The sequence below is a fragment of the Pinus tabuliformis genome, chromosome 4_1, assembly GCF_031772625.1.
Source record: "Pinus tabuliformis cultivar Carrire ecotype Pingquan chromosome 4_1, CPIR1, whole genome shotgun sequence".
Taxonomy (NCBI): domain Eukaryota; kingdom Viridiplantae; phylum Streptophyta; class Pinopsida; order Pinales; family Pinaceae; genus Pinus; species Pinus tabuliformis.
In genome coordinates, this window is record NC_142303.1 from 177,067,397 (window position 1) to 177,081,596 (window position 14,200).

Genomic DNA, 14,200 nt, shown 5'->3' on the forward strand with positions numbered 1-14,200 from the left:
AGAAACCACATGCATGTGCCATGTATGCCAAAAGCTAGCAAGGAAATCATACATGCAACTCGGTAACTACAAGAAAAACTCGTGGTAGCTGTTTTTTCCAATTTCCTATTGCGCTTTCCTGCTCTTCTTTGCCTTCTTGCTCTAAATCCCAAGTATGCCATACTCCTCCAAGAGTGCTCTAAGGAAACTCTTGATCACATCTTGGGCATATTTGTCTTTGTCAATTAAATATTTGAACTCCATGCTTGACCTGTCATTTGTTAGAGTCACGAATTCTAACAAAATAACCTTACCTAAATTAAGCTAGCTAGCCTCAATAAGGTGCAATAATTTAATTCATTATTCCAATGACAAAATAAAATAAAATTTTTACTCTCATATCAACATATTGTCATAGCTCCAATAGACTGGCCATACCTATTAAGCTATGCACAAAATCACCTCTTTCAAAGAAATTCCAAGATGGTCTTCTTCCCATAGATGGAGACCTGATTTGACTGGAAGAGAGAGCAGCTTGAGCATGTTTATCATGCTCTAAGGCAAGAATTTGACACAGTTCCCTTCCACTATGTACACAATTTCGGTGGCTCTAGTATGAATATGAGGAGGAAATAGCCCTCCAATACCAATATCTGCGCACAGGATGATCAATCCGAGCATGTTGAGGCTTGGCATGTTGAGTGAACTAGCAGTAATGGTGCTCACTTCGAAGGAGTTTGCTGATATGTTCCTTGGATTGCGTAGGTCTGGTGTCATGAAATCTTTAGCAGAAGCTTCATTGGGATTGAGGCAAGGCTGTCCATTTATAAAAACAGAATCCTTGTTGTCTGCCACGCAGAAGTCCTGCAATGCTTCTGGATCTCCTTTGATTCTCTCTGTCATCATCAACAAAAGTAAGACGAAGAAGACGCTCACAGTGGGTTTGCCACAGGACATGATCGATGCAGGGAAAGCCATGGTAATTTGCAACTAAATCTATTCCAACTCCTACATCTACCTCAGTTCGCCGATTTTCCAACATGATCTAGTTCTGCGCTCCACAGGTCACTCAACCACACAGGCAATCCACTAGACAGGAAGAAGGCAATAGTGGCAGCGCCTCACCACACTCACAACAGTGTCATCTCTATAGTACCCAATACCGCAACACATCCTCTCTTCTCGCAGTCTTCTCCACACAGTAGATACCTCATCTGGAAGCAACATTCACTTCGCACATCACTTCATTTCAACTCATCAACACAACATTTCTCAGCACTCTGTCACCACTGCTACAATGCGATTTCACACTTAGATCCGTCTCCCACGTAGATTCGACACCTTCACGCGAACAATAACACACTATGCACCAGGTAGTGCGCAAAATCTATCACACCACGGTTCTCCTTATGCCACCGCTTGACCCGTAGCTTGCTCGCCTGCTCAGCGTCCCAAACTACGCCATCGAAAGGCTTCACAAACACAGAAATCAGAGATTTGCCCGAATACAAATCTAGAGACCGAATCCAAATCTAGAGTCTCTTGACGATGGAAAAACTAAACACTAAAAAAAACTCTTTTATTTCCTCGGCCCAAGAGGGGCCAAGCCCACCAGGGGCCGGGCCCGCAAGGCTCTGATACCATTAAAATATGAGAATCCAGATTACTTTATTAATCAAATGCAATTACATATATACAAGAAGTGTTGTCTCAAGATAGGTAGACTATCTTGGACACACAATCTGTTGGTTGAGGGAATATCTCAACCACACACCAATGTAGGAAATAGATCCTAACTACTAGGAACAGACTCCTTTACTTAGTAAGAATCACAACTGAGACAAGTAGGAATTAGATATTCCAACAACTCTAAGTGTCCAAGAGTATGAGAGAGAGAGAGAGAGTATTAAATGAGAGCTCCAAAATTGAACGGACAAAAAGCTACAAATTGATCCTTATACCTTTTTATTAATAAAGCCTCTAATTTATTCAATTTTCCATTATTTTTCTTCATTTTCCTCCTCACATGCAACCTATGACCTTTCATTTTCCTATTCTCCTAATTTCCATTATTTTCATAGATAAAATGCCAATTAATACCACTTTGCCTTTCCAAAGCCTTTGCCAATTTTCATAGCCATTAATTAATCACAAGTCATCTTCATCCCTATATTTTTGCCCAACATTTAGCTTGGTATACGTGTTCCATATATATATATATAAACAATATTAATTATAATTTTTAATCATCACATTAAATAATACAATATTTTATTAATTATTTTATTTTTATAATAAAATTGGTTTTTAATAACCTTTCATTTAATTAAATTATATTTAAACTAAAAATACAAGTAATATATTTAAGCTAACGAACCTTTAAAATAAATTTAAAAACCAGTGGAGGCAGTTAAGTGCGGACCCAACATAATTGGGTCCATTCAAAATAGAGTTGATGAGTCCACCATTATCCAAAATAGTAGGAGCCTTGTTTTCTGCGTAACATCCAAAATTGCCAAAAGTCTAAAGTTTGACTCGTGGTATGCTTCCACGTTCCAACCATACCGTGTGGACCAAGTACAATTAGTCCATCTATACCGTGTGGTCGAAAGGAATATGATGTTGATATATTGATTAACCATGTTAACAGAATTGAATAAAATTGTACCACTCCTGCTCTCTCTATACACTGCACATTCTTCGCTGTCAGATGGCGAACAGAATCCTAATGAATATGAACCTCCATGGAAGGGGTTCTGCATACTCTCTCTTCATTGCCCAAATTATTATTTTTGTTCCGGTGTTGATTGTTGGAATATTAATTCCAACTGCTGTGCAGCAGCAGCAGCTATTTTACTTTATTCATTTGTCCTGATCCGGCGCCCCACATATATTCCCGATATTTTTAATCACCGCCATTACCATCTTTTCACTCTTTAATTAGTTTTGTGTTTCCCAAAGGATGAAGATCAGATCCAGCACCACACCGTTACTTTTCAGCAAGCGTATTAATGAGCAGAACGGCTGAAACAGAAAAAGAACCAGCCTCGAGCCGACGCAGCATTTATCAGTCTTGGGTTTCAGCACAACCGACTCAAGAAATACAGCAAAAGATCAAATCTGTTAATCATGAGCAGCACAAACTTTATCAGCAAGTTAAAGCGGTGAAGACCCTTTCCCGCACTATAAATAGAAACAGAAACAGAAGTATAATATAGAAAAAAGAGAGATAGAGAGCAAAGCGGAGCACACAGCAGTGTAGAACAAGAGTTTTTTTTTTATTGCACAGCAGTGCTGAAATTTTCTGAGATAGTTGTTTTCTGGTACTGAAGCGTTCTTGTTGTAATCCCTCTGTCAAGAGGAAGATGCTCTTAAGCATAATCTTTTGTGAAGATCCCTCTACGTGAGGAAGACTTAGTTTTATGTGTTGGTTTATTTTCATAAATAGAAATTTCTTTCTGTACGTTGCTGTTTCACCAAAAGTTATTTTGTCAAAAAATTTCTCGTAAGTCGAAAAATACTTGACGTCAAAATTTACTGTTGCTGCAACACCACGAACAACAAGCGAAAATTTTTACGTTGCTGCAACACCACGAACAACGTTGCTGCAACACTACGAACAGCAACTGAAAAAAACTGTGTTGCTGCAACACCGTTTCCAGAGAACGAATTTTTCTGTTTTTCTGAGTTAAAAACACAGTATTTTTTCTGCGTCAAAGACAAAGTATTATTTTGATCAGTTTTTGATCCTGAGGCAAAGTAGAGTATTATTTTATGCTCTGTTCTTGTGTTTTTGAATTATCAGAAAGCAGAGTATTGCTCTCTGTTCATATTTTTGTTGTTTTAGAATTTATCAGAAAATTCTCAGCAGTGGAAACAGAGGATTTTTCCACTGTATTTTGTTTGGAATAACCAGAAATTCCCGTCATGGTATCAGAGCTTGTCCGGGCTCTTTGAAGACATCAAAGAAGCTGAAAGAAGATTTGTTGCTGCAGCAAATTACACAGCAAAGCGGAAACGCTGTCAAGGTATTTTTCAGATTAGTTTTTGTGTAGCTGCTGAAGACAATTAAGTGATTTTTTTTACAGTCAAGTATTGCAAAAATGGCAAGCACCAGCGTGGGTATGTTTAATACCCAGCTCCCACAGTTCAATGGGAAAAATTATGACTACTGGGCAATAACTATGAAAGCCGTGTTTGCCTCACATGATTTATGGGAACTTGTTGAATATGGATTTGAAGAACCAGCAAATGAAGAAGAGTTTATTGGATTAACTCAGGCAGAGAAAGAGTTGTTGAAGAGCAATAAGAAGAAGGACTCAAAAGCCCTAGTATTTTTATATCAAGCAGTCCATGAGAGTGTGTTTCCGAGGATAGCAGCAACCAATACATCCAGAGAAGCATGGCAAACTCTCAAGACAGCCTATCAAGGCATGGAGAAAGTGAAGACAGCAAAACTATAGTTGCTGAGGAAAGATTTTGAGAACCTGCGTATGAAAGAGTCAGACAATATTGACTCATTCTTCACACAAGCAATTGGTTTGGTCACACAGATAAGGACTCATGGAGAAACTCTTGAAGAAAGGAGGATTGTGGAGAAACTATTGAGGTGCCTACCCTCAAAGTTTGATGTGATTGTCACCACCATAGAAGAGACAAAGGATCTCTCAAATTTTTCAGTTGATGAACTTCATGCATCACTGATAACTCATGAGCAGAGGTTGAGTAGAAGTGAAAACTCATCTCTAGAGCAAGCCTTCAAGACCCAGATGTCATTTGGAAGAGGAAGAGGTCAAGGCAGAGGAAACAAGAGAGGAAGAGGAAGAACCCAATACAGAGGCGGAAGAAACAGTCCAGCAAACGTTCAAGGAAGAGGCAGCAATCCAAATCAGAACCAAGGCCATGGAAGCAGTCAGCAAAGTGGACAACATCATGCTCAAGGACAAAGGTATGAAAAATCCAATGTCCAATGTTATTATTGTAAATAATATGGTCACTATGCAAATGAATGTAGGAAAAAGCAGCATGATATGAGTAATAGATCTAGTGCAAATATCACTAGAGAAAATATCAGTCAAGATAATGTGTTGTTAGTTTGTAATATGGCTGAAACAAACAGTGAAGATATATGGTTTCTAGATTCTGGTTGCAGCAACCATATGACAGAAAACATAGCCCTGTTTTCTGCTTTAGATCAGAGTGTGCAGTCACAAGTCACAGTTGGGACTGATAGTAAAATTTCTGTTATGGGAAAATGAGAAGTTAAAATATTTACAAAGAAAGGTGAAAAGAAAACCATAGCAGATGTTTATTATGTTCCTGGAATGAAGTGTAATCTCTTGAGTATTGGACAGCTTGTTCAGAAGGGTTACAATGTTTTCTTTGAGAATGATGTATGCACCATCATGGACAGATTACCCAGCAAACATTGTATTGCTGAAGTGAAGATGACAAGGAACATGATGTTCCCTCTCAGAATAAGGGCAGATCTGAAAAATAAAGAAGTAATTGCAGCAGTGACACAAGAGGCTCTCCAAAGTGTACCAAAGGATGAAAATTGGTTGTGGCATTTGAGATTTAGATGTCTCAACTTTGGAGGTCTTAATCTGTTGAGTAGAAAAGGAATGGTAAGAGGATTACCATTGATAGAAAAGCCAGACGCCTTTGTGAAGGTTGTGTATTGGGAAAACAACACAGAGAAAGTTTTCCAACTGGGAAAAGCATAAGGGCAAAAGCACCTTTAGAAATTGTCCACTCAGATTTATGTGGACCGATGCAAGCTCCATCACTTGCAGACAGCCAATATTTTCTAACATTTATTGATGACTTTACCAGAAAGACTTGGGTTTATTTTCTGAAGAATAAGAGTGAAGTGTTTGAAAAATTCCAAAATTTCAAAGCACTTGTAGAAAATCAAAGTGGGCTGCGTATCAAGGTTTTGAGAACTGACAGAGGAGGTGAGTATATCTCCAAAGAATTTTTACGTTTTTGCAGAGAAAATGGAATTCATAAGCAATTTACAGCAAGGTACACCCCGCAGCAAAATGGAGTTGCTGAAAGAAAAAACAGAACAATCATGGATATGGCGAGGAGCATGTTGAAGGCAAAGCATTTGCCAAACGATTATTGGGCTGAAGCTGTACACTGTGCAGTATATATTTTGAATAGATGTCCTACAAAAGCAGTGATGAACAAAGTGCCAGAAGAAGCATGGAGTAGGAGAAAGCAAGGAGTCACCCACATGAAAGTTTTTGGTTGTGTGGCTTATGCACACATTCCAGATCAGCTAAGGAAGAAATTGGACAGCAAATGGGAGAAATGTATTTTCATTGGATACAGTGAAGAATCCAAAGCTTACAGGTTATATATCCCATCCACCAAGAAGTTTTTTGTGAGCAGAGATGTTCAATTTATTGAAGAGGAAGCTTGGGATGGAAGCATAGAGAAAACAGTTAATGTTAAAAACTGTTTGTCTCATGATGATGATGATGAGGAGTTGGCTGAAACACATCCCCAAACAGAAGTGCCAACAATAGAACAACAAGACACACCCTTGAGGAGAAATGAGAGTGCTTCTCCAAGCACACCACAAGGAGGAAATTCAAGTGCATCTACAAGCACTTGCACACCGAATGAAAGAGGTAAGAAATTCAGAAATTTAAGTGATATTTATGATGAAGGAATGAATTCTTTGTTTGCCTTGTATTGTCATGTTGATGACCCTGTTCATTTCGAAGATGCAATTAAAGATAAGAAATGGATAGAAGCTATGGATGAGGAGATGAATGCCATAGAAAGAAATAAGACATGGGATTTAGTTGATCTACCAAAAGGTAAAGAAGTCATTGGAGTTAAATGGGTCTACAAGACCAAGAGTAATGCTGAAGGCAAGATAGAAAGACATAAGGCAAGACTTGTTGTCAAGGGATACAAGCAGCAATATGGGAGAGATTATGAGGAGACTTTCACACCAGTTGCAAGAATGGAAACAGTAAGAGCAGTGCTGTCCATAGCAGCACAAAACAAATGGAAAGTTTACCAAATGGACGTGAAGTCAGCATTCTTGAATGGAGTATTAATGGAAGAGGTTTACATCGAGCAACCTCTAGGCTATGAGAAGAAAGGCCAAGAGCACAAAGTCTGCAGATTGAAGAAAGCTCTTTATGGATTGAAGCAAGCACCAAGAGCGTGGTACAGTAGGATAGATTCCTATCTACTGGAGAACGGATTTGAGAAGTGTGAGGGAGAACCCACTGTTTACATCAAAGAAAAAGACTGTAAAATTTTAATTGTTGTGTTATATGTTGATGATGTGATTTTTACAGGTAATGATGACTACCTCATTGAAAATTTCAAATCAGTCATGAAAGAAGAATTTGAGATGACTGACATGGGTTTGCTGAGATACTTCTTAGGAATAGAAGTAGATCAAAATAAAAATGGAATTTTTATTTCACAGACAAAATATGTAAATGAAGTGTTGAGAAGATTTAACATGCAGGACAGCAAGGCAGCAATCACTCCCACAGTGATGGGATTAAAACTCAGCAAAGAGGACAGCAACAAAGATTTTGACCCTAGTGTGTACAAGAGCATAGTTGGCAGCCTCATGTATTTGACTGCAACTAGGCCAGACATAATGTATGCTGTTAGTTTAATTTCCAGATTCATGGAGAAGCCAAAAGAAACACATTGGCAGGCAGCAAAGAGAATTCTGAGGTATGTTAAAGGTACAAAAAGGTATGGCATATTTTATACTATTTCAGAATGTTCAGATTTAGTTGGATACACAGATAGTGATTGGGCTGGAAGTGTAGATGACCGGAAAAGCACATCTGGTTACATTTTTCACATAGGTTCAGGAGCCATTTCATGGGCTTCCAAGAAACAGCCAATTGTGGCATTGTCTACAGCAGAAGCAGAGTATGTGGCAGCTATAGCAGTAGCATGTCAAGCGGTTTGGATGAGGAGAATGTTGAGAAGTTTATGCCAGGAGCAGGCAACAGCAACAGTTATTTTTTGTGACAATAGCTCAGCTATTGCATTATCCAAGAACTCTGTATTCCACAAGAGAACAAAACACATAGACACAAAGTTTCACTACATCAGAGAATTGGTGAACAATGGAGAAATCATTTTACAACATTGCAGGACTCAGGAACAGATTGCAGATATTCTGACAAAGCCATTGGATCAGAAAAGTTTTGAGTTTTTAAGGAAACTTCTGGGTATGACTGATAACCCAGCAGTTGAAATTAAAAGGGGAGTGTTGGAATATTAATTCCAACTGCTGTGCAGCAGCAGCAACTATTTTACTTTATTCATTTGTCCTGATCCGACGCCCCACATATATTCCCGATATTTTTAATCACCGCCATTACCATCTTTTCACTCTTTAATTAGTTTTGTGTTTCCCAAAGGATGAAGATCAGATCCAGCGCCACACCGTTACTTTTCAGCAAGTGTATTAATGAGCAGAACGACTGAAACAGAAAAAGAACCAGCTTCGAGCCGACGCAGCATTTATCAGTCTTGGGTTTCAGCACAACCGACTCAAGAAATACAGCAAAAGATCAAATCTGTTAATCATGAGCAGCACAAACTTTATCAGCAAGTTAAAGCGGTGAAGACCCTTTCCCGCACTATAAATAGAAACAGAAGCAGAAGTAGAATATAGAAAAAAGAGAGATAGAGAGCAAAGGGGAGCACACAGCAGTGTAGAACAAGAGTTTTTTTTTTATTGCACAGCAGTGCTGAAATTTTCTGAGATAGTTGTTTTCTGAAACTGAAGCGTTCCTGTTGTAATCCCTCTGTCAAGAGGAAGATGCTCTTAACCATAATCTTTTGTGAAGATCCCTCTACGTGAGGAAGACTTAGTTTTATGTGTTGGTTTATTTTCATAAATAGAAATTTCTTTCTGTACGTTGTTGTTTCACCAAAAGTTATTTTGTCAAAAAATTTCTCGTAAGTCGAAAATACTTGACGTCAAAATTTCCTGTTGCTGCAACACCACGAACAACAACTGAAAAATTTTACGTTGCTGCAACACCACGAACAGCGTTGCTGCAACACTACGAACAGCAACTGAAAAAAACTGTGTTGCTGCAACACCGTTTCCAGAGAACGAATTTTTCTGTTTTTCTGAGTTAAAAACACAGTATTTTTTCTGCGTCAAAAACAAAGTATTATTTTGATCAGTTTTTGATCCTGAGGCAAAGTAGAGTATTATTTTATGCTCTGTTCTTGTGTTTTTGAATTATCAGAAAACAGAGTATTTCTCTCTGTTCATATTTTTGTTGTTTCAAAATTTATCAGAAAATTCTCAGCAGTGGAAACAGAGGATTTTTCCACTGTATTTTGTTTGGAATAACCAGAAATTCCCGTCATTGATCATTACTCTTAATGGACAGATTTGCAACGGAAAAATGCCGGAAATGCCGACATACAAGTGTAACAACAGCTCGAGCTATGCAGAGGGCAGTACGTTCGAAAGCAATCTGATTTTGTTATTGTATAGCCTGGTTCAAGGTACGAACCAAAGTGGGTTTAAAATCTCTTCCTATGGCCAACGTCTTGACCAAGTATATGGCCTCTTCCAATGCCGGGAAGACCTAACAGTCGACCAGTGCTACACTTGTTGGGAACTGGCAACGACTAACCTTCAACAAAATTGTTCCAAGTTCCGTGGTGGTAGTATCTGGCCCTTTCACTGCTTCCTACGTTATGAAGACTATAATTTCACCGGAATACTGGACACACATGTAGGGTCTATTTTCGCTGAGAGCATCGGCGTCTTGGCGGGTGTCTTTCTCCCGACTGATTTTCAAACAGCCGCTGAGAATCTGTTAAGAAATTTATCAGGGGCAGCAGCACCTGAAAAGAAGAAATCTGCTTTGGGTACAACTGTAGACTCGTTTCAAACGATCTACGGCCTGGTCCAATGCACCAGGGATATATCTAGTGACTACTGCACGAGATGTCTAACTTACGCAATCAATAAAATATTCACATCTTTTTCTGGAAATCAAGGAGTTCAGTATTGGAGTCAAAGCTGCGTAGTTCGTCATGAAATATATCTGTTTTTTAATATGACTGCACTTTCACTAACTCCTGCCGAAAGACCAGTGAATACACCACCGAAGCAGATCACACCATCCAGTAACACACCACCGAAGCCGATCACACCATCCAGTAATACCCCTGCAGAAGGACCAGCGATTACACCACCGAAGCTGAACAGACCATCCAGTACTAGTGGGCAAATCAAGCGTTCAAACAAAACACCCATAATTTTAGGTGTTGCGGGTGGTTTTTTTCTGTTGTTAATCGTATGCGCGTTCGCAACTTGGAAAAGACTGAAGTATGCCATAGTTCGAAGGGGATACGAAGGTATTTTACTGCCACATTATTATATAAACTCACAGGTATTGCATGTTATTGACAAGTAGCACATACTCTCAACCCGCTGTTTGATTTACTCTTACGCTTTAGATTTATACACCGTTACATACACAGACAAAGAGCGGATGGATAATTATTTTGTTTTCAGTCTTTATGATTTTGTAGAATATTCCTGAACGATATAGGCTATAGATTATTTTAAATAGATTTAAAATTCCTGTGGTTTTGGAACTTTCGCTTTTATAGAAATATCGTTGAATCTCCATCAACTTTGAGAGAATGAAGAACTTGGAAACTTTAATCCTATAGAATTTTGAACTCAGAAATATCTTTATATACCGTTCATAAGCAACGCATACCAATTTAATGCATGGAGTTTGATTAGGCGTTGGTTTTGGAGTTTTTAGAAAGTTAGGTCAAATTTGGTTTAAACTTTGTTTTTATGAATTTAGTATTTTTGGAAATTTTGGCTCGAAGTTTAGATCGTGGAGAGTTTATAATTTAATTTGCGATAAAGATAAATTTTTGCCTTGACCGGAAAATATACCAAAAACACTATTAAACATCTAATAGATAGACTATGGTATTGTATGGGAACTGTTTTTCAGATTTATGACACTGTTACATACATAAACATAAGTAAATAGTTGAGGAGTCTATTGGAATAAACAACCAATCTATAATTGTTTAGAAAATTTTCGGCAAAATCACATAATCAATCTTTTGTCGACGCGTTTCGAACCAACCAGTGTGGTTCATCGTCAACTTGTCCTGACGATGAATCACACTGGTTGGTTCGAAACGCGTCGACAAAAGATTGATTATGTGATTTTGCCGAAGATTTTCTAAACAATGTTATGGATCACAGAAGTCTAAATTCCTTAACAATCTATAATTATCTTACATCTATCTTCACTCCAGATCTACCAAATAAGAGGGATCAAATCTCTTTTGACTTTAAAAAAGGTTTGCATCGAAATTTGATCCCTCTAAAAAATTTAGTAGATCTGAAGTTAAGATAAATTTAACCTAGTTTAATTTCCTCCTTTAAATAAACTATATTCCACATGAGTTCTCACTACCATGAACCAATAACATAAGTCATTTTTATTTTGTTATTTTTAATTTAAAAAAAAAAATTAAAATATTTACATTATATTATATTAATTTTTTTTATCATTTTTTATTTTTTATATTTATATAAAAATATTAAACATTTCTACTCTATTAAGTTGGCCAGCGCCTCTTAGCCCAATAATTTGGCCCACTAACTGCAAGCGTATAAATCTATTTTTTTTAATGGTTTTAGCTATGTGATAAAGTGTTACAAATCTCCGGAGAATTATGTGAAGTTCATATATGTATATGTTGGTATGTTGTAGCATATTGCCGATTTATTCTGTTCTTACTTTCTCTGATTTTCTCTATTCTGTTCTCGCTGTCTGATTTCGTTTTGGTATTCTGTTGTGTTGGAGTTCCCCTGCATCCTTCAGAGTCACCAAGTCCTTGTGGCACTGGAAAAGATATCTCTATTAGATTATTATTAGAGTTAAATGAGATTTCAATATAATTTACTTTAATTTTAAATTCAGAAGTGCTTGTTAAAAAAATTAAAAACACTTTCTCAGACTGTGAGATAGAATTTGAACTGAAATTAGTATATTAGTATTATTAAAATAATTTTAACATTAAAATAATAACAAAATTATATTTTGCTTTTGTTTTATATATTTTCAAGCATATCAAATGAGTGATGTTGCTTGTCAGAGATCTTCCTGAAACAGATAAACTTCATTTTTTGTTCAATATATGTTTTTTAATGTGGGTCTTTATTTTCATGATGTAGATGATGAACAACTAGAAGAAGGCACACTCATCGGGCACGACCGACAGATAATATTTACAATGGGAACATTAGTCGCTGCTACAAAAAACTTTCATGATGATAACAAGCTCGGACAGGGAGGATTTGGTCCTGTATATAAGGTAAATGAGCTAAGGAACCTTCTCTGTTTTTATAATCTTAAATTATTATATTATGCGGACTGCTCTGATTGCACCATTGAAGGTTGGAAATCTGAAATCCGTTACAAAATTTTCATCATGATCTTTTGTTTGAATGTTTCAGGGAACCACTCTCGATGGAAAAGAAATAGCCGTGAAAAAGCTGTCCTTGAGATCTACGCAAGGAAGAAAAGAATTTATGAACGAAGTTAAATTTTTGGCCAAAGTTCAACATCGAAATCTTGTGAATTTACTGGGTTGTTGTGCAGAGGGATCGGAAAGGTTGCTTGTTTATGAATACTTACCTAATAAGAGCCTTGATAAAATCTTATTCGGTGAGTTATTTCTAGCCCCTTTTATATATGTAGATAGAAAACATCACCGTTTCAAAAGTTTATTCAGTCATCCTAAGTAAATATTGTTCTGAATATACGGATACAGATCCAACCAAACGGAACCAGCTTAATTGGCCAAAGCGTTACAACATCATAATGGGAGTAGCTCGCGGGCTTCTCTATCTTCACCAGGATTCTCCACTGAGGATTATTCATCGGGACATTAAAGCAAGCAATGTGTTGTTGGACAGAGCAATAAAGCCTAAAATAGCAGATTTCGGCCTGGCGAGACTTTTTCCTGAGGAGGAGACTCACGTCAGCACAAGAGTTGTTGCTGGAACTTAGTAAGATTTCAATATGTTTTACTCCATGCCGATTTGATTTCGAGTATTGATAGTATTGTAATAGTAATTTATTCCGTCTTTATTTGGGGATTTACTTTATAGGATCTACTTGCAAATAGGGTATCATTACCCAATTCTTAATATTTGGCCTCATTATGCAGCGGGTACATGCCACCAGAGTATGCCATGCAGGGGCAATTATCTGCAAAAACTGATGTTTATAGCTTTGGCGTTCTTCTCCTGGAAGTTATTGCTGGAAGAAAAAGTATTGATTACAGTTTGTCACCTGAAATACAGGTTCTTCTAAGCAATGTTACCAGAAACGAGAAACGGGAAACGAAACGAGAAACGAAAACGGTACGAGAAACGGAGTTTGGAGGTTTCGCACTCTAAGAAACGAGGAGAGAGAAAATGAAAATAAAAATAAAAAATACAGCGTTAGTTTCAATTTTCAATATAGTTTCAACTAAATTTCCAGCCCAAATTTTATTAAAAACATAAATAATTTAAATAAGAAACTGATGCTTAGCAAATTGACTATTAAATATATACATTCTTATGCCTCCTAATCAATTAAGTGTATACATTTTTATGCATTTTGCGCTTTCAGCGAATTATTGTTTCCTTAAAAAAATTCCAAATAATTATATATATATATATATATATATAAACAATAAATAGAATTTGCAATTAAATGTGAATTTCTTGAGCCACATATAGAATAGTGTTTAAACTATGAATTTTAACAATATACATGTTAAAGGAAAACAAATCAACTAAAAAAAGAGACAATAGTACAGAAATGATCAACTTTCTATATACTTGGCATAAGCCTCTAGGTTATTGAATGAATACATGAGTGAAATCTACAATAAAGAGTGAAAATACAGGGCTGAAAATGCGAACTACCACTGGTAAAAGATTTCCCATAAAATATATGCACATGTTAGCTAAAATAACCGTAGAAAACGGCGTTTCGGTCTGGTTTCCGTCTGGTTTCCGTTTCTTACACGTTTTTTACGGGCAACGGTGGCAACCGTCCCGTTTCTGGTAACATAGCTTCTAAGACGGGTGAGATACTGTAACAGTTGTATCCTAGATTGAGCATATCTACGGCATTAACTTACATAACCAGTT

The 14,200-nt window shown here is 37.1% G+C and overlaps 1 protein-coding gene across 1 annotated transcript; it reads left to right on the forward strand.

Annotated features, from left to right (window-relative positions):
- The first annotated feature begins 9,371 nt into the window (after nucleotides 1–9,371).
- LOC149174765 (cysteine-rich receptor-like protein kinase 8) lies at nucleotides 9,372–13,456 on the forward strand. The gene is made up of 5 exons (XM_089420955.1): nucleotides 9,372–10,368; nucleotides 12,227–12,366; nucleotides 12,509–12,719; nucleotides 12,826–13,063; nucleotides 13,225–13,456. Exons 1-5 carry the CDS (start codon nucleotides 9,405–9,407, stop codon nucleotides 13,454–13,456), a joined length of 1,785 nt encoding a protein of 594 aa, XP_089277081.1. The 5' UTR covers nucleotides 9,372–9,404.
- Nucleotides 13,457–14,200: the final 744 nt, after the last annotated feature.

Bases quoted from the DNA above. Each gene is read 5' to 3' on its own strand.
- LOC149174765 (XM_089420955.1), top strand. From the start codon at position 9,405: ATGCCGGAAATGCCGACATACAAGTGTAACAACAGCTCGAGCTATGCA. The intron at 10,369-12,226 runs GTATTTTACTGC...TTCATGATGTAG, and splicing joins AGTTCGAAGGGGATACGAAG to ATGATGAACAACTAGAAGAA. The intron at 13,064-13,224 runs GTAAGATTTCAA...CTCATTATGCAG, and splicing joins AGAGTTGTTGCTGGAACTTA to CGGGTACATGCCACCAGAGT.